General features: G+C 38.1%; 1 protein-coding gene across 1 annotated transcript; it reads left to right on the plus strand.

The window, feature by feature from the left end:
• Positions 1–233: 233 nt before the first annotated feature.
• Positions 234–21588, plus strand: ATAD5 (ATPase family AAA domain containing 5). The gene is made up of 23 exons (XM_090060325.1): positions 234–411; positions 1720–3536; positions 3904–3991; positions 5427–5591; positions 6242–6383; positions 7314–7398; positions 7962–8143; positions 8666–8823; positions 9109–9262; positions 9470–9757; positions 10761–10857; positions 11272–11357; positions 11553–11698; positions 11797–11944; positions 12326–12496; positions 12812–12930; positions 14595–14688; positions 14995–15059; positions 16323–16503; positions 17618–17808; positions 18149–18963; positions 20342–20509; positions 20718–21588. The coding sequence occupies exons 1-23, from the start codon at positions 337–339 to the stop codon at positions 20794–20796; spliced, it is 5514 nt and encodes a 1837-aa protein (XP_089916451.1). The 5' UTR covers positions 234–336; the 3' UTR covers positions 20797–21588.
• The last annotated feature ends 1978 nt before the right edge of the window (positions 21589–23566 follow it).

Consider the following 23566-nt stretch of genomic DNA (forward strand, 5'->3'; position numbering starts at 1 on the left):
GGTGGAGTCCCGCCCAGCCTCCAACACAGGCTTACTTTCAACGCAGGGTTTTGTGGATTTTTTTGCAAAACCGCCTGTTGAGGAAGTTTGTCCCTTCGGCGCTCCGGCGGACGTCACCGCGCGGCGCGAAACCCAACTGACAGCCGAGAGCTGCTAGGCAGCGTCACGTGACGGGGGCGGGGCGGGAGGGAGTGCTCGGGTTGGCCCGCCCGGGTCACGTGGGGTGGGCCCTGCCGGCCCCTCCCCCCGTCCCGCCCGCGCGCGCTTTTCTGCCGCCGAGCGGCCCCGCCATGGGCTCTGCGTGCCGCCTGCCCCGCCGCTGAGGGAGCGCGGGGCATGGTGGGCAGGGTGGCTGTGGCCGCGGCGCCCCCGGGCGGGGACGGGGACTCGGATGCGGACGCGGACGTGCAGGTGAGGCTGCTCCGACGGGCCCCGCCGGGTCTGCACAGGCTCCCCCACGGGGCCTGTCAGGGGACTCGCTGAGGTGGGCCGCAGCCGCGGGGACGAGGCTTTTGGGGTAGGAGTGCGGAGGGGCCTTCTGGGAACGGGCTGTCACCTGCAGTTGAAACTGGGGCGTCCACAGGACTGGGGGGGAAGGTCCCACAGGATCGTCGTCGTGGACTCGGTCGCCGCAAAGGGCCTGCGAGTCATCAAAGTTGAAGCCTTATTTTATTTTTTTAATGATTTCGAGGCAAGTGGGGGCTGATAGCAAACCCCAGCGTGGGGTGAGATGCTCTGAGAGTGACTTGGGTCCAACCCGAATGGTCTTAAGCGAGAGAGGCTTTTACTAGCATTGATTGTGCGACTCACAAATCCGATTGTTCTCACGCTCGTGTCTTGTCGTAGCCCCCAGCCAAAATAAAAGGTGTGGTGTGGTCTCTGAGAGCTGCGTAGTTGTCTGCAGGCGAAACGCAGCGAAAGCTATGAGCTGGACTTGCTTTTCGGACAGGAGGCTCGAGGCTCGGAGTTGCGAACCGCTCAGTTCCCCGCAGGAAGTTATTACAAAACCACACTTGTTCCTTGTGGCTCTGGTTTCATCGGGAGCGTGACAAATTGATGGTCAAATGGATGCGTAGCAAGGGTTTCTCTTCCTTAGAGATGAAACGGGGTGCTGCCCCTTTCCAAAGAAAGTTTGAATGTTCCTTTTCCTTGAGATGTGATAAGTCTCCATGTTGCAGTAAAACCATGGGGATTAGGTTGCTGTTGAGCTGAGTGCTCTACAAAGAGATACTCTGATTGTTGCCCTGAATCATGGCTAATTTTTCCTGAAGATACACTTCTTTAACTAAGAAATTAACTTTCAGTGGGCAGACCTTCCACTTCCATGTAAAAAGCAATCTAATTTACATTTGTACTTTAATGCTGATACCATGAGAGAGAGTAAACAGGAGGGAATGAGGGAGAAGGAGGGGGGGCTGCATGCCGGTTCAGTGGGTCTGTCACGTAAGCACAGCTCAAGGTGAAGACCCTTAAATTCCCTATTTACAAAGATGCTGGCTTGCTTTATTTACAGCTTTAGATGTCTCTTGGAAAGATGGTGGTAATGTTGAATCGTACAGTCTTAAAGTATCGATGTGACTTTCCTCTGAGAGGGGGAGTGACCTCGACTTCAGACTTGTTTCTCTCCCAAAGAGTCTAACAGTATAATATTTGATGTTACTGTCATGCATATCTGATTCAGTCTTTTAATGAAAATTAATGTTGATTTGTCATTACTAGCCATGCAAGAAACGAAGAGAGGAAGATCCTCCCATAAAAACCATTACAAAATATTTTTCACCATTGGCAAGAAATGTGGATAAAGTATTGTCACCACCAAAATCTAACAACATATTGGATTATTTTAAAAAGACTCCTCCTACAAATGAGAAGATCACTTTACCTCTTGCATCTGGAGAAAATAAAATAAGTCCAGCTGACCAGCTCAGTGCTGGCAGCAAAGATTCTAAATTGACTTTGAAAACTTCTTCAAAGCTGAAGAGAAAAGGGAAGAGAGTTAACTTAAATAATAAATTGAAAGAGATGCAAATACCTGACAATGAATGTGTGATAGAAATGACCAGTGATGACAGTACAGAAACAATAGAACCAAAGGAAGATTGCTTGGAGGCTGATATTGTTGCCAGCAGTAGTTCTACCTCACTCATGCAAAAATGGGTAGAAGGGCCAGCAGAAGACGAGCAGCAAAGCAAAGTGTCTCCAAATGCTGTCACTTGCAGAAAAGATGCAAAGAAAACTGGCTCTGAACTAAATGGAACAAAAAATAAACTACAGAGATCAAGAAAGAGGAAACACAAAGATGATTTGGATTTGTCCAAAAGTTTCTCCTCTGAAAACCAGCTGAATGAAAAGTCTACAAAGGAATGTCAAGATAAAAAACAAATCTTGCATCTTAAAACAATAGAAAGTCAAAATACTCCAAGTGATTTAAGTCTTGAAAGTAATGTGGAGAAGGCATCCCAGTTGACCGATGGCACAATCACAGTATCATTTGAGGACTTTTTGAAAAGTCAAGAAGAAAACATGAATCCTATTCAGGAAGCCAAAATGCCAACATTAGACAGTACTATTGCAGCAGATGAAATGGACAAGAGTGATAGTACCAGTGACCCTGAAAACTGCAAAGGATCCCAGCAGCTACCACTTAGAACTGTGACAGTCCTTGCACAAGTTCATCCTGTTCCCCCCAAATCTGCCTCTCTCCTAAAAGAGCAAAAAGCTTCTAGAAAAATAGCTTCTATCTTTTTCAAGCATAAAGGGTCTGAAATTGAAAAAGAAAGTAGTCCAGATATCTTAGAGAATGAACAGACTGATCAGATTTCTCAGAAGAGAAAATCTAATGTAGTTATAGAGGAGGAAGAATTGGAGTTGGCTGTCCTAGAAGCTGTAGGTCCTGAAGCTGCAAAGCCAAAATGTACTGTGGAAGAAAGACACCAGTTCATGAAAGCTTTTAAACAACCGGTTTCTGATGTAGTAAAAAGCGGAGTAAAAAAAATACCTGGGAAAGTAAAGGAAACTAATGAAAAGTCTTCAAAACAAAAACAGGGAATAGAAGAAGGTGAAGTTGTCTCAAACAAAAGACTGGAAAGTAAAATACCAAAGGTTTATGCTAACAAACGTTCACATGGTCATACTGAAAATGGTAGCATTTCAAAGGAGAGAACCAATAGACTTAAAAGGAAAAGAAAGAAGGTATTGGAGACCAAGGGAACAAATATTCTTATTCCAAATAGTATTAGTCATAATGAAGATGAAAGTATAAAGGATAATGTTCAGATGGAGAAAACAAACTCAGATAGTATACTAATAATTTTGAGTCCAAAAAAGAAGAAATTAAGGAGAAGTGTAAGGCAAAAGACAGTGGAAACATCCAAAAATATTACACCTGAAAAATGTAGGCTTAGAGACGCTCTTTCTGAAGATGCACTAAGTGATGGTCCTCTCCAGGCTTCTACTCCAAAAGCAAGCAGTAGGAAGAAAAATATATATAAGGCTGAGGTGATTACTGTACCCTATGATGCAAAAAGCCCAATAAGGTAAAAGTTTCAATTTTAAGAATGTCTTGTATTTTGCTTAAGTATGGCTTTTATGTTCTGAAATAGTGGGGGCGCGGGAGGGTTGTTTTTAAATGTTCATCAGTAAGAGTGAGGTTATAGATGGGTGGATTGGGAAGCATTTCTAGGTATCCTATAAATGTAATGGGTCAGCTGAATAGCAATATATAACTGATTTCTTTAACTTATTCTAGGATTAAAAGAAGGAAAAATATATCTGGCCAGTTTATTGATTTAAGATTTTTTTCCTTCCACTTAGAGCAGGATATTTTAAATCTACTGAATCTGAGGTTGAGAGAAGTATCTTTTTATTTAAAAAATAAATTTCATCATGTTTTTCCCTGTTTAGAATGAGATTTACTCGAATTGGTACATCTAAAAAATCAAACAAAACTGAAGCAAAGGAAAACGAGGAATATATTCCAAGTAGTATTAAGGTAACTTAAATAAGGAAGTCTGCATTTCACTTTCTGTGTTTGAAAGATCACTTGTTAAATATTGAACTGTGTACATAATATTGTGTAACATCAGCCATCTGAAACCTCAAAATCCAAAATGAGGCCACTTGCACTATGAACTATTGCAGAATTTAAATTTGTTTTAAATAAAATCTGGAACGGGAATGTAATTGAAGGTGGCTTGCTTCCTTCCTGAATGTGCAGATGAATGGCTCCGATGGATGCCAAATTCCTGCAGAGTGAAATGGAACTTTTCAGTTTCTCTGGTTGGGATACTGTGGAAAGCAGTGTAAGTGTCAAGGTGCACTTGTACATGTGCTCCAGTCTAATTATAACACCTAGATTGCGCTGTTCATCAGTGTCCCTACACAGAAAAAATGACTGCAGGGACATTGTAAAGTGCCCTGCCGCCATTTTTCAGTGCAGGGATGCTGATGCACATGATGTTGTGGAATCTGCTGGAGCATGGTAATTACTACACTCCAGTAGAGTCAATTAATTGACTAGTTCCTGAGTAGAGGCTGATGCATTATACAGAGCTCCAGGTCAGGATCCTAACAAAAATCCAACATCATCCTTATTTAGATGGACATGGTTCAGCCAACTACCTCTTGTTGATAAGGACTCCCACTCTTTTATCTCTTGTTCTGGCTCATAGATGTATGCTTCACGCACAAGTAGTTTCAAGTCTCTTTTCTTAAGTGGAGAGTTAATCACTGTACATTTATTCAGTGTCACTATTCTTTAGATGTCTGAATATGCTTCAGAAGATGTCAGGCTGCTTTCCACAGCATACCTGAGAAATCCTTATTAGTGATATTACTGTACAGTTATACAGTAGAAATGACTGTCATTAACTGGACACCTCCTGACATTCTAGGTGGCAGTTTTAGCAACTAGCAAAGATAGTTTGGAGACCTGAATATTGGAAGGGCAATATAAGGAAGCTTAAGTTCTCACTGCCTGTGCTATACTAGTGGTTCTGTGGATAAATTAGCAAATATTTATTTACAGGGCTGTCAATTAGGTATCTATCATAGTCAGCAAATTGTATTTGAATGTTTGTCTTAGTTTGCTGTTGCTGCTGCTCCATGTTTTATTCTGTTTGTTGACATTCCCTTCTGCCCTGAAGACTCTGTGTCTCCTTGTGAAAGTCAGATACGTTTATAAGAGCTCGGTTATGATTGCTGTTTAGTTCATATTTATTTGTGGCTGTATGCTTGTGCAGAATTTAGGAAAGACTTTCTTCCCTTTAAAAGGGAGCAGTGATACCCACAAACATTTTATTTCTTTTCAAATTGTATGCTAGCTGCGTGCGTGAAGAATGTTGTACTCACTGAGTGTCAGTGTTGGTCTTTAAATGTAGAATAAACAGCTGTCAATGGTCATATACTGTGGTTATCTTTTGTGGTAGGTGAATTCCACATATAAAAATATATCTAAAGCAAAACAACTTATTGAAAAAGCAAAGGCTATACAACATCATAGATCAAAGGTTAACGAAGACATGCAAACGCCTGTAAGACGCTCATCTCGACAGAAAGCTCTTGCTGAAAGGAGGAAATTGCAAGGAAGTGAAGTAAGTCTTTCTATTTTGAGCAAAACGTAAATTCCATATTCCTCTTCCTAGTTTTGTGGGTCTTACTTAAGAAATAATTTAAACTTTATTTTTTAGCCTATATGTATGCTTCTACTAAAAAATCATGTGAATTGAATGTTTATTTGGAAGCGATATATTTATAGTTCTTCATTACTAGAAGGTATGAATTGAGTCTAATTGATCGTTTCTTTGGGTCTTTTACCCGCTGGGCTTCAGAATCAGATTCCCAAAACTGCATCCAGAACCTGTCATAGTTCTGGTTGATGTTTTTGTTCTCAAAAAGTCAGTTGGGTCCTCATCTGTCTGTGTGTCTAATTATATAGTTAGGCAGGCAGACAGATTGATCAATCTCCTGATGCAAAGAAGTATAAATGAGGACCCAACTATTTGTTTTGGAAAACTGACACTTTTTTTTACCGTCAGTTTTTCAAATATAATATTTTTACTGTAACTTAGCCCATATGCTATCCATTTGTAGGAAACCTGAAAGCTGAACAGTTGCTTGATTCATATTTAATTTCTCTTTTTGGAGGGGAATATTTTATCAATTTCAGTAGTACTCATCAGTGATTGGCAGCGTTAACAGTTGAAAACAACAATAAAAGCAGAAAGTAATGTTTCCTTTCCAGGATTCTGTAATAATCTTAACCTCAACCCTGGGTAATAAGACAGCTGTAACACAACATGTGGAGAAAAAGCAGAAGAAACTTCGGAACTTAAATGATGTATTAGGAAGAAAATCTGGAAGCATGAAAATTATGAAGAAAAACGGTAATTGGATTTAAATAAAGTTTTTTGAGTGTTGAAGGTGCCTATCTTAAGTATTACAACTATGTCTGAACCCTAACATACCGTACCTGATAACAGCACCTTCAAACATGCTGGGCTGCTTGGTGTGCTACTCCAGTTCTGCTTCCTAAGTGGCAGCAGTTTAGCTGTGTCTTCATGATACCAGGGACAGTCTAATGGTCACTGTTGCCATGCAGTACCAATTGCCCACCCTTTTTCTACATGGACTAATTATTTTGGGTGGAGGGCAGCTTAACAAGTTTTGGTGAGCTGTTAGAGACTGCTTCTTGACAGATGCTGGGCCCCCTGATCACCACATTGGGACTGGAAGTCCTGCCCCCTAACCCCTGCCATCGGAAATCCCTCCCCTTGCTACCCCCCCCAATACTCCTTTTGGGAGTGGGGGGTTGCCATCTTAGAACCAGAAAAAAACAAATCTTACACTAGAAGTCAAACACCTACTGTAATGTATTTTAATTTTATTACAAACGTATTTGTCATGACTTGTGTATTGTGTGGATGGGTTGTATGTGGCTGTGTAGGGGAGAATAGGGTATGTTGGGGTATATGTGTGTCAGTGGGGGTTGTGTGGGCAAGGTGTGGGTATGTAGGGTGTGAGGGAGGGTGGGGGTATGAAGGCCCCCCCCGGTATGCAGTAGCAGCAGGTGGGGAGGTCAGGGCACTGGTGCCCAGTGCAGGCACCTGATGTGTCATGGCTCCGGCCAGCACTGCACAGAGGGAGAGGAGGGAGAGAAAAGCATTAACAATTATATTTTCTTGTATTGCTTAAGCTGATCCTCTCTAAAGTGAGACAACTTTTAAGAGAACAGGAAGATAAAGTTAGAATGAAAATACAAATGTAGCAATAAAATGGTTACCAATGCTAATTTAATTCTCCTTTGTCTTTTAAAGGAAAACTGAGTGTCCCTCCTTCATTTCTGGGCAGAAAAGCTCAAAACTGTGGTGATGAACCAATTGTAATCTTTGATGAGAGCAGGTTAGTTTTCCATAAAATTCAAATTTACTGGATTCCTGATTCCCTCCAAATTTCTCTCCAGAGAAAACTTGAATTATTTTATAAGAAATTAGTGGTATTCCTTCAGTGTCAGATCAAAGTATTCAGGTTCCTTTAGAAAACTTTCTCACACTACATAAAGTACATCTGTCAAAATGCAGTAACAGTGTTTTGAATTTTAATATAAAAATATTATGCGTGTTTAAATCCTAAGAGCTTTCAAGCTGACTTTTACAGTATTGTTGCTACTTCATTTAATGGGTCTTACTAGTCGCTCTAAGCCCAAACCTGTGTTTATTCAGTAACTATAGTACGAACTATATTTTTAAAATGCCTTAGAAATATAGGAGGCCAGAAGATAAGTGTGTACTCCTGCTTTTTTAAAACCTTCTTGGTCTTGGTAAACCCTAGCAATCTTTCCAAATAATTAGTACACTAAAGTCTCCACTACATACTAAAGGGAATCGATGCTTAATATGGATAAAACGTATCTGTGAATTGTGTGTGCTTGCACATTTGAATAGTTTTTTATCACTTATTTAAAGTCGAGATGTATCTGAAAATTCTCAAGATGATGAGCAATTCAAGGCAAAACGGGAATTTTTGATGAGTGGTTTGCCAGAGTCCTTAAAAAGATACATCGCAAAGAAAGCAGCAGCAATGGAAGCATATTCTGTGGCCAGTTCTTCTTTTCAGACAGTTGTTCATGTACAGCAGAAAGATGACTGTAAGTTAATTTACTGATCTGTAAGCCTATGTTGTAAATTTAAAGTAGATCTTTAGGAGATCTCTAAAAACTAGAGGTTCAAAGATAAAACTTTGTAGTATACTTTGGGTGAAATAATTAGCAGGCACTTTTTTTTCCTTTAAAAAAATGAAATTTAGATGATAGTAATACTTATCTAAATAAATTAATGGGTAGCCATATAGAGTATGTTTAAAAAATATATATAATAACCAATAATAGTGTTTGAGTAAATCAGTTTAGCATAATAGATTTTTTTTGTTGGGCTCGGTGTGACATTAAAGCAGTTGGAATTGTGTGGAATGTATATGAAATTGTTTAGTTAGTTTGGGATGGTTTACATTAATAGATGCAAAGATGTTGAAACATTTATTTAATCTGGTTTTGAGAGCATGGATAAATTTGGTCATGCAAAATAGGTCAGTTATTTCTTTACTGAAGAAGCTTGGTCTTTGGGGCTGGGGTCTCATTTCATTAATTTTTTTTTTCTCCATATTTACATAGGTGGTTTGATGTGGAGGTTGACATCACCATCATGTCCTCTGTTAGCTAAGCTAAGGGAACCAAATACCAAAGTAACTGATGTCACAAAACTCACTGTTTCACTTGGTGAATTCTCAGTTATAAGTTCAAAACCTAGTAGCAACAATTCATCACTCATGGTTAGTATTTAAGTCTTTTTTACTGCTAAGAAAATAATGGGTCTTTATCCTGGGATTTTTATTCTTTAAAAAAAAATCCTGTGACTTTTACCCTGAGCAACACTGATTACTGCTTTAACGTATACTTGGTTAAACTTCTACCTTAAGCATGCTAAAAGGTTCCAGATGCTTTCTGATGAACATTGTGCATACCAAGCCAGTTAACAAAAATAAATGGTGTTCCAACACTGAAAGCTTCCACATAAGTTTATCTGATATGTTTTGAATGCCTTTGATATATTGCAGTTGTCAGGATGGAGACCAGTTTTTCCTAAAAATCAAAGGAATTTTTTATTAGAAGAGATCAAATCTTCAAACCTGGAGTTTCCTGCAAGATTGTATTTTAACCAGTTTTTGAAAAAGCAAACTGAATGTGTACTTTCTGAAAGCAATAAACAAGGTCAGTAATGTATTTAAGTCCTGATGCCATGAAAAATTTTATTTAAATCTGGAGCAAAGGAAAGCTGAATCGAAGAAAATTACAGTAATTTTATTTTGAGTAATTTTGACTGAAATGTATAAATGTGGATTACATAGTAAAAAAAAATGGATGAGCTAATGTAAAGGCCTGAAATGATGTAATCTATTTTTAATCTTCACTTACTAGTAAGTAAATGTGAAGCCACACATTCTGAAATGGATCAGATTAGTTCGGACAATCGGAAAGAAACTAAGAGGAAAAGGAAAGAAACTGAAGACTGCAAATCAAAAAGAAGAAAACAAATTGACAGAGGAGAGATGGAACTAAAATCCAAAACTTCAAAAAATGAAGTGTCCTGCACCAAACAGACAGACACAGAAAAAGTAACACATGCCAGAGAAAATAAAACCCAGGACTCGGATGTTATAACAATAGAAGACATTGAACTGGGGTCAGAATTAAACCCTGTTTCAGGTACCTTTTTACATAATTTTTTTAAAGTATAGAAAATTCCCTGTCACTATTGGCTAACTGGACCTAGATAGATTTTTGTGTAATCCTCCCAATGCACTGCAGAGCATTATTCCTGCTGGTCATTAGCAGGTCCACAGAGAAACAAGACTATGGACAAGCTACTCTGAAGTTGTTAGTAATTTTAATGCCAGAATGGAGCGATTTTTAAATCCAATAATTAAGTCGTGATTTAAATTACTGGACTAAATAATAATGATTTTAAATCTGTTTTACAGAGTCTCAGTATAACTCGAAAAATTGTGCTATTGCTTCCATGTCTTTTAGATTAGATTAAAATTTAAAATGAGCTGAAATATAGATGCCACTTCTGGTATTCCCAATATAACAAAACAACAGCTATAGGCTCTGAAAATTAGGCTATAATCTTATAAACACTTAATGAGACTATTTGTACAACTGGTTAACTGCAAACTAAGCTAGAGGACTGGATTTTGGTTCAAGAATTTCAGTGTTTCTTCCCTTGTAGATGTTCAGCAATATAGGTTGAGGTAATCAATCATAATTAACAAAATGAATTAATTGCTAATTAAACTTGAGCTTTGACTATCTAAAGAAGGTCATGGAGGCCTAGATTTGTTTTTGGGGTTTTTCTTTTTTTCATCCTGGATGATGAGCATTTTACATGTCTAAAAAAAAAAAAAAAGACAAAGTATTACCTATTTAAAATGTGAAATTCAACTAACAAGGAAGTAACTAGTGAAAGAAATAAGACTTCACCATAGGAATTTCAGGCTGCATACAATAGGAAGAAAGTAAAGAACTGCAACGTATAAATAAGACCTGGAAAATTTTAAAAATCTTTAGAGTTTTAATTTTTAAAATTAAATCCACCTCCGTTTAATTCCATGCACACAAGAAACTGGTGTGTGACTTTTTTTTGGATACAGAAGTGTTTTAAATAGACTACTTCTGGATTTTTATTTATTTATTTTTTTACTCCTAGGCATTGAAAAGGAAGATGTGCTTTGGACAGAAAAGTACCAGCCTCAGGAATCCAGTGAACTTGTAGGGAATGCAAAGACAATTAAAAGATTACACGGGTGAGAAATGTACCCACTGTTTTACCAAAATCATTTATAACATGAGGCTTGATTTTCCCCTTAATAATATAAAACAGTAGTTTCTAGTTGCTTCTTGTAGCAGATTTGTCAGTTTCAGTATTTGGATCAGTTGTGTTTGCACAATAAAATGGAATATTTTGGAACAGTGAATTCAAAATATGAGCTTAATAAACTCTAAACTACACTATACTCAAACCATTGACTTTAGTAATTGAACATTCTTTAGCAGTTGGTCATTTTGAATCCTTCCTAGTAGAATTTAGTAGATGTTTGTACAGTTGATTTTGGGTAAAAGGGGAAAGATTTTTTTTTTTTTAACTGGAAAACAACTCTGAACTATTCATCTTCATTTGGGATGCTTTATTGATTTGATTATTTCTTGTCTCCTCAAAGTTGGCTGCAGGAGTGGAAAAGAAGAGCTGATTTAGAAGAAAAGAGAAATCAGAAAGTGGAAAAAGATGAGGGAAACACCCAGCAAGGTGGTTGGGGATTTCCAAACCTCTTCCCACCCCCACCCCTCCATTTTTCAAAAATATATGTTCTGTTTTTTTGCCAATTATTTTAATTTTGCCATGTTTCTAAAATATGGAGACTAATCTAGATCATGCCATATTTGTCTCTGGCTTGACTCAGTGGCTCAAACTGTTTTGTTTCCTTTTGAAATTATTCTGTAGATTCTTTGGATAGCATGGATTTTAAGGAAGACAAATCTGATGGTGAAGAAGAGATTGCTCTCTGTAATACTATGCTGATAACTGGCCCACCAGGTGTGGGAAAGACTGCTGCAGTGTATGCTTGTGCTCAGGAACTTGGGTTTAAGGTTCGTCTTTACTGTTGCTTTACTAAGATATGTATATGTATGTATGTATATACATATTTAATAAAAAGTATTTGAATTTATTTTAAATGTTCTTGCAGATATTTGAAGTTAATGCCTCTTGCCAGCGCAGTGGTAGACAGATCTTATCTCAGCTAAAGGAAGCCACTCAGTCTCATCAGGTGGACAAGCAAGGTGTAAATGCACATAAACCTTGCTTCTTTAACAGTTGTAGCACCAAGTCCCCAAGTAAGTGTCATTTGTGTTGATCTCTTCCTTTTTAGCAGTTGGTAGAAGAAAAGTAAAAGGCAGCATAAAAAGTGGTAAACTTGCATTTATCTTATGGTTTTAATGTTGGGAAATGTGGTTTGTTGATTTTAGGTAAAGCTTACCCACACTTACTGAATTAAACTTATTCCCCATTATTTTTAATTTGACTGTTCCTAATAATACTTCTGTATTGATGAGGAGTAGGAGGGAGAAAAGTTATTCTGACTCTTGCTGCTTATTTTAGATTATCTTTGGATTGCTGAGAGAGTAGCTAAATTAAACCAGGCTGTCAGTTTATCAGAGATGTCAGTTGGAGAAATGTATTTTAAGCTTGAAACTAATGCAAACCCTGTCTTTCAGAAAAAGTAAATTCTCCCAAGAAAATTGTTTCACCAAGGAAACCTCCACTTTCACCCAAAGGAACAGGAATAAAACGAAGTTTTCCTTCTAAAACACTAGCAAATTATTTTAAAGTATCTTCTAAGTCTAAGAATAATGAAGAAATAGTAAAATCTCAAGAAAAAAACAAGGGTAGGTATTACCATTTAATATGCTGGTTTGTTACCTTTTTCCATTTGCAGATAATCTTTCAGAGTTGCACAAATATTAAGGACTAATAACTAGGACAGTGACTAGAAAATCTGTTGTACTTATGTTATGGTAGCTATGGAAGTTGATAGATATACTTTATGCATCAGTAGTGTCTTCAGACTTCATTGTGACAGTTTAACATGTGAAATATTATGCAGGTTTCCACAACTCTGCAGGACTAGGACTTTACATAGTAAAGTGCTTGAATTGCTTTTTGGTCTTACATTAATCTCATGGCTTGTTCTTAATATTCAGAAACTATACAAAAATCACCTGAAGAAACAGTGGATATTCAGATTAGATCACTGAGCAAGGAAGTGGGAGGAGAGGAACTCAATAGAAAAAGTGCAACATCTCTCATTCTTTTTGAAGAGGTAAATCTTAAATTATCTGCCTGTTTTGGAAAATAAATATTTTCATACTTAAAGAATTTCTTTTTCCTTGAGACTTTGGGTAGACTTCAGTATTGGAATTAGCAACTTTTGAAAAAATTCAGCTGGAAGTAATTTCACTCACTAAATTTTTTGCAAGCTTGGTCTATAAATATATATCCTAGATGCAACATCTAAAGATCCAAACAGAAATATTTAACTATTATTTTGTAAATAGATGGATTCACCCCCCCGGGCCCATAACACAGCTTTTACTGTAAACCGGCAGTTTATTAGCTGGAAAACTCTATTAACTGGCACCCAAGGGATGTGGCAAAAGTGAAATCGGAAGTACCACTTCCAGAGGACTTCCTGTTTCGCCGCTGTGAGCCGAATTTTTTTTTTGCCACTTCTTTTGGCCCACGGCCCAGGGCAAAGCAGCCTGCGCAGGGGCACCCATCCCTGTGCCCCGGCACACTGATGCTGGGGAGTGCACCAGTCAGTGCACATTTAATTAACTGGCATCCCTCATTCCTGGGGGATGCCGGATAACAGCTTGTACTGTGTTTCTTTTTTCTTCTTTCTTTTTTCCCCCCTATACTTCTTTACACACAAAGCTAATGTTTGCCCCAAAAAACTGTTGTGGGGTATAGACTAAAGAGTGAGACATTACAGCCCAAAACCAACTTAATGTTAAGGATACTTGGCTTATTTCTAGAATGTCATAATTGCTATGATATAAAATTAAAATATTGTTAGATTTGAATATAGATAAGACTGCTAAAACCTTTTTTTTGCACCTACTACAAATAGTATGTGTATATATATCTAATGAGCTTCATTTGGAGTGGGTATATTTCCTTTATTTAAATATGTTTAGGAAAATTTTATTTGTACAGGTTTCCCTCAATTTTTATGTGGCACATGTTTTCCCAGAGAATGGCGCATAATTTCGCAGGGCTCTTGCCAGGGGGCACAGGCCCCCGGATCTGTGCGCAAGATGACAGCAGGATGCCGCTGCAGGCTGGGGCCAGTGGCAGCACCGGGCTCTTCCCAGCGATCAGGGCAGGCCACACTGAGTGCCGGGAACAGCCTGGTCCTGCCACCAGCCGCAGCCTGCAGCGGCCGCCTGCTGTCTTCCCGTACACAGATCTGGGGGCATGCACTCCCTGGGAAGAACCTGGCACAGGCCGCAGCCCTCCAGGAGGTGTGGGGGGCGTGGAGCAGCACGAGGCGCATGTCCGTGTTTCCCCCCACCCCCGACAGTTCCCTCTGCAGCTGGCACAGGCCGCTCCTGGGGCCACTGCAGCTAGGGCTGGGGGTAGTGGGGCCATGGCCCTTTCCCCTCCCCACACAGACTCACCTGCTTGGGGGGCGAGGGGGTGTGCCTATGCTGATTGCATAAGAGCAAATTTACCTAGCCCATAATGAATTATGGGTTTAAATATGCTCATTGCATAAGAGCAAATTCGCATATAAAGAACTTGCATAAATCGAGGAAAACCCTGTAATCAGTAAAAGCTGGACACTATAACTGGAATACATTGCAGTACTATTTTCATAAGCTATCATTAAGCATTTTTACGTATTTGGTAACTGGAATACATTGCAGTACTATTTTCATAAGCTATCATTAAGCATTTTTACGTATTTGGTAATTCCCATAGGTTGATATAATCTTTGATGAAGATGCTGGGTTTCTAAGTGCAATCAAGACTTTCATGGCTACTGCAAAGAGGCCTATAATACTTACTACAAACGGTGAGTGTCCCTTGTCTCCAGTAATGGGACCCTGTAGGCATTTTTAAGGTCAACTCTTATGAAGTAGAGTATTGACTAGGAGTGAGCAGAATACAATTTGTGACTACAAAAGTTAGTGAAACTCTAATTTTCTATGCAAGCACAAACTGTTTCTGTTAAATTTGTGAGGTTTCTACAAAGAATAAATGCTAAATGTATGTTAGTATTTAGGTAAAAATACAACACTTTCTTTTTCTTTCTTAAACAAAAGATAAACAATTTTGAAGAGGAAAATTTCACCAAATCTAATTTGTACCTTTCGTGCAGATCCAACTTTTAGTTTAATGTTTGATGGATACTTTGAAGAAATCAACTTTAAAGTACCCCCTCTGGTAAGTCTCTCTGTTTTGACATACAGATCCCCTTGTTTGGATTTAATTGGTATAATTGAAAATCATACGTTTTTGAGATTTTGCAACTGAAGTTAATATGTTGATTTTTAAAAACACATGCTGTTCATTACATTCCTTAAAAATGTGAATTGTTTCTTTTTACTGCAAATTGAATGAATTCTATCTTTTAGCTAGAAAGCTCACGGGCATATTTGCATACCTGAATATTTGAGAGGTTTTGTTTAAAACAAAAATAAAAAAATTTGTCCTTCATAATCAAACTGTCCAAGTTTTGTAAGGGAAGATTTCTACATCTGTAGTAGTTACACTTCAAAGATTTGAACTTAAGAGAATGAATCGGGCACTGACAATGAAAGAAATATTAATAAAAATATTACTAGATTAAAGGAAAGAGCCCAATACGTGACAACATTCTGTAGTGGCAGATTGCTTCAGTTAAGGGCAAGTGTAAATTGTACAACATGTCTAAAACAAAAAAAATGGAAACATCCTAAAAAGATTCTTTTCATTCACTTTCCAATATCTAGATTTTAAATCTACAAGGTCAGCTGAAGATAATTTGTCCTTTAATTTTGTTTTCTTTTTAAACTGGGCTGCTCATGCCTGTTTGTGGAGTTTGGGAGCACTAGGGCTTGAGGAACCCAGGAAGAAAAAACTTAGTGTTGTTTGTTTGCCATAAGTCCAGTTCTGTGAAGGTTTGTTGAGAGTTACTGCAGTGGGTCTGAGGTTGAGGTTGGGTATTTTAATACTATCTATTAGCCATTATACACTCCTTCCATCCCCTCTTAAACTGTAGAAAATAAAGGCTAGTTGTTCAGTTGTTTTGTTTTTTTGGGGTTTTTTTCCTGCAGAGGGACTCACCAAATTTAAGCTCTGTACATTTCCTAGGTGTCCCTGTCCCAAAGTAATATGTGATACCAATCATTAAAAGGTTGAGCTAGTTTTTATACTACTTCACAGGCAGTAAATATGGGAAATAGATTGAGTCTTATTAGATTCCAGCAGATATTGCTATATTGTGTGTGTGACATGACTTTCAAGAATGGCTTAATCATGGTTGAAAGGCTAACAAAAATAAAAAGAATTTGAAAACTCAATTCTATAGTTCATAGCTGTTTCTCCATTGTCTCACAAATGGATTGAATTTTTCCAGTACACAAGACCAGCTTTTTCTGGTAACTTGCCATAGTCTAAATGGACAAATGCATTTAACAGGGTTTTTTATCTGACATTTTACTTTAGATAAATGCTGCTAGCTATTTGCAAGTGCTGTGTCTAGCTGAGAATCTGCGAACAGATATAAAAGACTTAGCTACTCTGTTAACTACAAATAACTGTGATATCAGACAGAGTGTTCTCTACCTACAATTTTGGATTAGAAGTGGAGGTGGATGCTTGAAAGAAAAAGATGTAGCACTTCATGGTAAGTTGATCCAGAGTAAAATAAAGGCCAGGCTATTAAAATATTTATACTAAAATGAAGAGTGTGCATGTTTTATGCAGGAGTTTTTAAATAATTATGAATGATTGGTAACTTCCTGAAAGAAGTTGAGATGGTAATCTAAAATCCCACAGTAGTCACAGTCACTAAAGGACTAGAAATCTGCATTTATTACATCTGTTCATTACCTATCACTGTGGTATCTGATATCAGGAACTTTCCCAGTTGTTACCCCTTACTCTTTTTCCTATGAGTAACAAGAGTAGGCCAGTTCCCTCTCAACATGGAGAGTAAATCACACAATTATAGCAAAAATCATCTTGGGGCTGCAGTTAGTTCACCACAGTATCTTGCTGCTGTTCTTGTCGATGAAGCAGAATTGAAGGATAAGGGGGAATAGAGAACAGAAAGCTGGGGGGATGCAGGCATATCAGAACTGGGGGCTAGGAAAAAGGAAAGGTTAGCAGAACCTTTCTCAGAAGGAAGCAGTAAATGTATTTTCAGCCAATGAGAGAGGAAGAAACCAAAGCAGAATACAAAGAGCAAGAAACAGCATTTGCAGTGATTATTTAGAACAGCATTTCTCAACCTGTAGGTCTTAATGTATGAAAGGGTTGCGGAGAAACTTTTAAAAATGGATTCTCCTTTAAAGAAGAAAAACATGGGAAACTGTGGCCTCTCCCTTGCAGGCTGTCAGCATTCCAGCCTGCGAGGGGCTGCTTGGGGCCCCCATTCCCCACACACTGGGAGGCAGGGGGCAGCGAGTTGGGAGTGAGGGGCGCTGGCTATCAATGTTTATAATTGGGTCCTGGTACAGAAAAGGTTGAGAGCCCCCGGTTTTGTAAAGTACTAGTAGTAAAGGGGGAAGAAAGGAAAAGTTAGGAAAGGCAGAGTGAACAAACTGATAGGATTTTCAGAAGAAAGAAGAGGGAGAAGAAACAAAATTAAATTAGTAAAATTCAAGATTACAGCAATTTAAAAATCAGGTTTTACTTCTTTAGCTTCGAAAAGAATGAGGAGAATCAAAAAAGGGATAATGTCTTGGCCCCAGAATTTTTCATGCCATTGTAAATTAAATGTGGTATCTTTTGTGTAGGAAGAGGAGGCCATGAGACGCATGGGTCAGATCAGCTAACTCTTACTGAAAAGACGGAGTCAAAGCGTGGTGCTCCTCAAACTGATGCATATCTTCAGAAGCTTCCAAAATGTGATACGGGCTGCACAGAAACTTTGCTTGGCCTTAAAAATATTTGTTTGCCCTCAGAAGATTTGTTTACATTTCTCAAGGTATTTTTGTAATTCTGGTTGCTAAAGTTTTGAACAAAATTGTATCTGAAGAATGGGTTTACAATGGATTATGTAACACTTTTCAGTACTATTTAGAGTAGGCATGTTTAGCAACAATCTTTAGAATGTTAACTTGTACCTAAGGAATTTAAAAAAAAAAAAAGCAGGTCGTTTCAGTCAAGCTAACAAGCAGGCAGTCAGTTCTTTGGTTAATTGACTAGTAAACCATGAATATTTCTCTGATGTCTTTGTCTTTAACTTAAGTGCGGTTTACATTTAATTGATTGAAAACTACTGTGATATTAAGCACATTTTAAAAGAAATTTTAATGTTTTCACAGCATAAAATCACGACAACAGAAGACTGCACTAAATTGATAAAACTGCTTGCAGAATTCCAGATGAAGAAAGTGGATTTCATATATAGCAATCTTGAGTCTCTTCTTCCTTTACCAGTTCAGATTCTTCCAGAGCCAACACAAACATTTAACCCTTTATTTGAAAAGGCTACAGCAGTTTCTTCAAATGAGAGATCCCTTGATCAGCTGGAAAAAGCTAGCCCTGTGAAAAAGTCTAAAAGGACAAAGAACCAGAGAAGGCTAGCTTTATTGGAAGATAGTGACTTATTTGATAATGAATTGAACTACTCTGCTGAATTTATAAGCTTGTCATCAGACAGTCCTAAATCATGCTCAGAAAAAAAGCAAGATGAATTAAAACTTAAGATGAATAAAGAAGAAAAAGTTAAAATCCCAACAAGGAAAAAAAGCTCTGCTCTTGTTTCTAATTGCCTGCATTCACTGACTGAATTTGTGGATGACATGTCTTTCTTAGATTGCTGTCTAAGCACTAATGTAAGGGAGCCCAAAGAATATTGTAGAAATGAAGGGTTTAATTGGACACATGGAAAAATTAAAAATGGTCTCTGTGATGAGCACAGTACAGAAGATAGTGATTGGTGGAGTTTTCAACGCTGTAGTGAACTTAAGGCAGCTACTGAAGCACTCATTTTTAATAAGTGCTTTGTTAATATTTCACAAGATGTGGAAGCCTCCTTGAATCCTAAAACACTAGGAAGTGATCAAATGGAGGAACTTACTTTGTGTATTTCAGAAGAAAGAAATAATATATACTTTGGTCAATCAGCTGATTCGAGGTAAGACCGGTGCCTTGCTTGTCTCCTGGAATACTGTACAAGTAGTGGTTGGAGGAGGAAGGTTCACTTCTCTCTTTGCTGATCAGTGCTGGAACTTTTTCAGATGTAGAATTTTGATTTATAAACAGCTAAATATAGCCCATTCTTTCCCTGTTCCAGAAAAGATGCTAGAAAGGGATTCCATTTTTTTAAAAATGTTCCTTTTCCTAACTGCTTGGGTTTGTTGCCAAAGTGATGTCCATGTTTTGACCCAGTTGGCTATGCTGAGGTTGGGTAGTAGCACCATTCTAGTCTACTGCAGGAAATTTAAAGCTGTTTTTCTTAAGACCTAGACAATTAAATAGTTTGCTGTGTGGTGTCGTAATCCTTCAAGCACTTATACATGTTAGAGAGTCCAAATAATATATTGGTGTTATTAGACCTGAAGGGGGGAATGTATCAAATGTGGGTATCTTTGTAGTAGTAGCATGTGTCCTTAAAACCAAGAGGAGAAAAACCTTGAATATAATATTATATTAGCAAAGACATTTGTTTTCAGTGTTAACATAAAGGATTCGTTTTTAATAGACTTAGCCACCGTTTTATCCCAAACTTTGTTGCATACATTAACAAATAATTCCTGTACAAGTATTTAAATAGGGCAATAAATTAATTCCTATGCTGCTGTTAACACGTCTTTTTTGGAAGAAGTCGCTGTATGAAAGATATAAAAATATGTTGTATATATTTAGATGGCTTTTATATCATGATTCAGAACCTAATTTGTGTGCGCACTGTCACACTGTACAGAGGCTGTTCTGATAGTGGGAAACATGAATGTTAATAAACATTGTAACTGGCACTTTATTCCTGACCAGAATGGATGCCTTGATATGTTCAGGCTCAGGGTATGTGTTTTAAACCTCCTATACATGAGCACTCTAGCTGTAAAAACTTCTCCCTAAACTTTTTTTTCTGTGGTTTAACCTGAAGGATTTAGAGAGCAGACAACTTCTACTTAGTGCTGTGTAATTAATAATAATAATAGTAAAGGGGTGGGCAAAATGCAGCTTGCAAGCTGGATGCAGCCCACCAGGCCACTCCTATCCAGCCTGTGGGGCCCCTAAAAAATTAGAAAATTAATATTTATCTGTTCCTGGCTGCCTGTTAAATGGCCCTTAATGGCTTACCAAAATTCAGTAAGCAGCCCTCTGTCCAAAACAATTGCCCACCCCATGATAGTTTGTGTATTTCATGGACTCCTTTTGTATGATTACATCTTTTAATGAGACCTAAAATCAATGTTTTGGGTTTTTTTGTATTCATGGCATTAAAATGTCACCATTTTACTCATTAAAGAGTAACACTAAGTATGTCCCTCTTGTTTCTATCTCTTCAGTATTCACAGAAAAGCAGAGAAGAGACTGGAAATTATCCAAACTGTGTTTTCCAATAGAACTCCTTCACACCTGTGTAACAGGCAAGCCAGCATAGTGGAATACCTACCCACACTCCGCAGCATCTGTAGATCAGAGAAACTTAAAGAACAGGGGAAAATTAAAAGAAGGTAGGTTTTAGGTTGTTCTAAATCTGCTATGTTTTGCCATGCAGTAGCATTTGGTAAATTTTGTTACAAATATGTTTTTTCTTCATCTGGAATTTCAGAGGGGGGGGAGGTGGATTCAGGACCTGCTTCTCTCCACAGTATGCTAAAAATTACTGCGTGTTTCTTAATAGACACTTGTATTCCTTTCTCCTCCTGATTTTTTGGACAGGTTTCTGCATTATCTGGAAGGAATTCATCTTGAAATACCAAAAGAAACAATGAGCAGTTTAGCAGCTGAATTCCCTTAGAGTGTTGGACACCAGAAGTGCCTTGTACAGTGGGTCTATATAGTACTTGTCGCAACCTGATTTTAGCATATTAATCTTTTGTACATTCAAAGAGACATTTGTATATTAAATTTTTATATAAGTATTTAAAAACACAAACTGTATATATCTGCTGTGGTAGTATTGCCCTCCATGGCCAAAGTGGTGGGTTCTTTTGGTGTGTCTTAAGTGAGCTCAAAAGTGTTTTATTTTTTGCGGGTATCTGGACCACTTCATATTACTTTGGATTGCTGCACTGAAAGTGCACTTTCAAGTAAGGACAAGTGATCCATGTTTCTGGTGGCTGGTGTGTTTGGGGAATGAGTCACTGTCTAAGTATCCACTCACAGGTAGGGCTTCATGAAATTGCAGTCTGGTGGTTCCATTCTGGATCTTTGAATAGTGGTGAAAACCAGCATGATGAAAGACTAGCAGAAACTTAAAACTGGAAGCCTCTAATCAAAACAGTGAGTAGCGGGAGGGGAGAAGGCAGTAAAAAAGTCTTTTGGAGTGATGTCTTGGAGTATACGGATCTACTTCATTACAGTCATGTATTTGTCTTTTAAAGTTGTCAGGCCAGTATGTTTGTCTCCAACATGGTGAGGAAACACTGTAGCTCAAGAGATGGGGATCAAAGAATTGGCAAGATTTTTTTGTAAACAATATTTTTATACCTGCATCACTTTTTTGAGTTTAGTAATATGTCAACTATTGATAGTCTTGTATATTGCTTTTTATTGTATTTTATATTTGATAAAGACTTCAGCCTGGTTACCTGTGCTTGAATCTGTTTCGTGACTTGAAATAAATCTGTGGGTGAGATATCTGTACCATTTTAAATAATTCTGCTACTTGAAAAGTCAGACTTTACAGTTTAGGATGGTGTCTGTGGCCTGAAGGGTTTTTCTAAATGAAATGCCTCTGTGTTTTTCATGAATACTATCACACTTGAGCTGTTCTTTCTAAGATTAACAAGCCAGTATAGAGGTGTAAAATTGCATCTGGGTTCATCAGATACTGCTGTAATTCTTGGGAAGACCAAAGTTTAGCCCACACTGCAACTGCTACCTCTTCTCCTGTGATCTTGCTTCTTTCTTGCACTTCACCTGTGAACATGCTTTTGGATGCAGTAAATTATTTGTCTGAAACTGCTGCATATAGTTGATCTCCCCTGTGGCTAGGCAGCCAAGCATTTGGAGCCACAGCAAGTGGCTAATATAAATCAGTGTTAGTTTAAATCTTGAGTTGTTTGTAGCAGTGGCCAAGATTCTGCAGCTTTAGAAAAACTATATTCCCACTGTTTGTAAATGTGTACTTGCCTTCACAATGTCTTGTTAGGGCATCATTTTATGAAGAGTTGTACAAAGATTTTAATACCACACCACCAATTCCTCTTCCAGAACTTAAGCCTAATTATAATTTTCTGATTAGAACATCCATGACCCTTCCTTCTCCTCTAAAACTTGCTAAAGAGCAGAAGAAACTATTAAAGGAAAGCATTTTTTAGGAACGGAAACCTCAGATATAACATGATGGTAAACTGTTGAAATGCAGATAAAGGTATTGGATTTCTTCTTTTGTAAATCTTCCCCTTTTTTCTCTTGAGCCTTACCCAAAGGGGAGATTACTTTCTGGATTGCAACTGGAATTAAAAGTGCCATGGTGGGTTGCCACACTATTCCCCCTCATTAAGAATTTTGCTGAACAAACGCACAGATTGGTAACAAGATATATAATGCAAAAGAGTTAGCCTCTTACTCTTTCTGTTCCTTTCTGCTTACATTCAGAAAAAGGTTATGCTTGTATTTTTTTTTTCCTCTCGTATGCTACACTTCCACTAGCACGCTGGTAATCTGTACTTAAACTATACCACTCCCAATTGGGTAATATTAATTTTATGGTATTCATCTAATCGTAAGTTGCTTTACAATGTACACAGTACAGGGTAACAATACAGTAGCATTATGGTAGCACCTGTCAGTCCAAAGCAGGAACCAGACCCATTATTGTGCTTAAGCAATGAGATGGTTCCTGTGTTAAAGAGTTTATGTTCTAAGAGATGAGACCGACCACAAAAGCAATCTGAAGTTCTTAGTTTTCCATCTCTTCAGCTACCAGTCACATTCTTGCTTGGTCTCCACAAGAACATTAAAAATGAGGAAAAAATATAAAGGGGTACATGAGCTGAAACTTTGAGAGAGAGGGGGTACACTTGTTTAAAAAAGTTGAAAACCCCTGCCCTCACATAATACTGCTTTGCTTTTAACAGTCTACATGAAACCCAAAAGGTCCAAAAAAAATGTCCAGGACGCTCAGTTGCTTCCTCATTTTCCCACTGGTGGGAAGCAGACTTTGTCCCAGGCCTGACCTTTGCTGTTCTAATTGTACTCTTCAGCCACTTCCTTGTAGGGTGTGGAGTCCTCCACACAAATGCAGAGTAACTGTACCACATTGTTCTTCTGATCTGGCTACCTTGCTGGAATAAATGACTGTACAAAATGTGCAGCATCTATTAGTTTGGTAAACAGGCTTGTATGAACAGCAGGTATCCTGCTTTTCTCTTTAAAAATCACAAATTCTCTGATGGAAAAATCCCAAATCTGTGACTAAAACTAAAGGCCCCTAGTGTGCGTGAGAGAGTTGAACATAATGTTTTACTGATATATTTACAGTTTTAAAGCAGTTTGGAAGTCTACCAGTGCTTTAGTCACTATAAAATGCATTCTAAATACCTGTATATTTCAGCATTTGA

Source organism: Crocodylus siamensis, chromosome 8 (assembly GCF_052110815.1).
Source record: "Crocodylus siamensis isolate JL-2025a chromosome 8, ASM5211081v1, whole genome shotgun sequence".
Lineage (NCBI taxonomy): Eukaryota > Metazoa > Chordata > Crocodylia > Crocodylidae > Crocodylus > Crocodylus siamensis.

Bases quoted from the DNA above. Each gene is read 5' to 3' on its own strand.
- ATAD5 (XM_090060325.1), top strand. From the start codon at position 337: ATGGTGGGCAGGGTGGCTGTGGCCGCGGCGCCCCCGGGCGGGGACGGG. The intron at 10,858-11,271 runs GTGAGAAATGTA...GTCTCCTCAAAG, and splicing joins ACAATTAAAAGATTACACGG to TTGGCTGCAGGAGTGGAAAA. The intron at 14,689-14,994 runs GTGAGTGTCCCT...CCTTTCGTGCAG, and splicing joins TATAATACTTACTACAAACG to ATCCAACTTTTAGTTTAATG.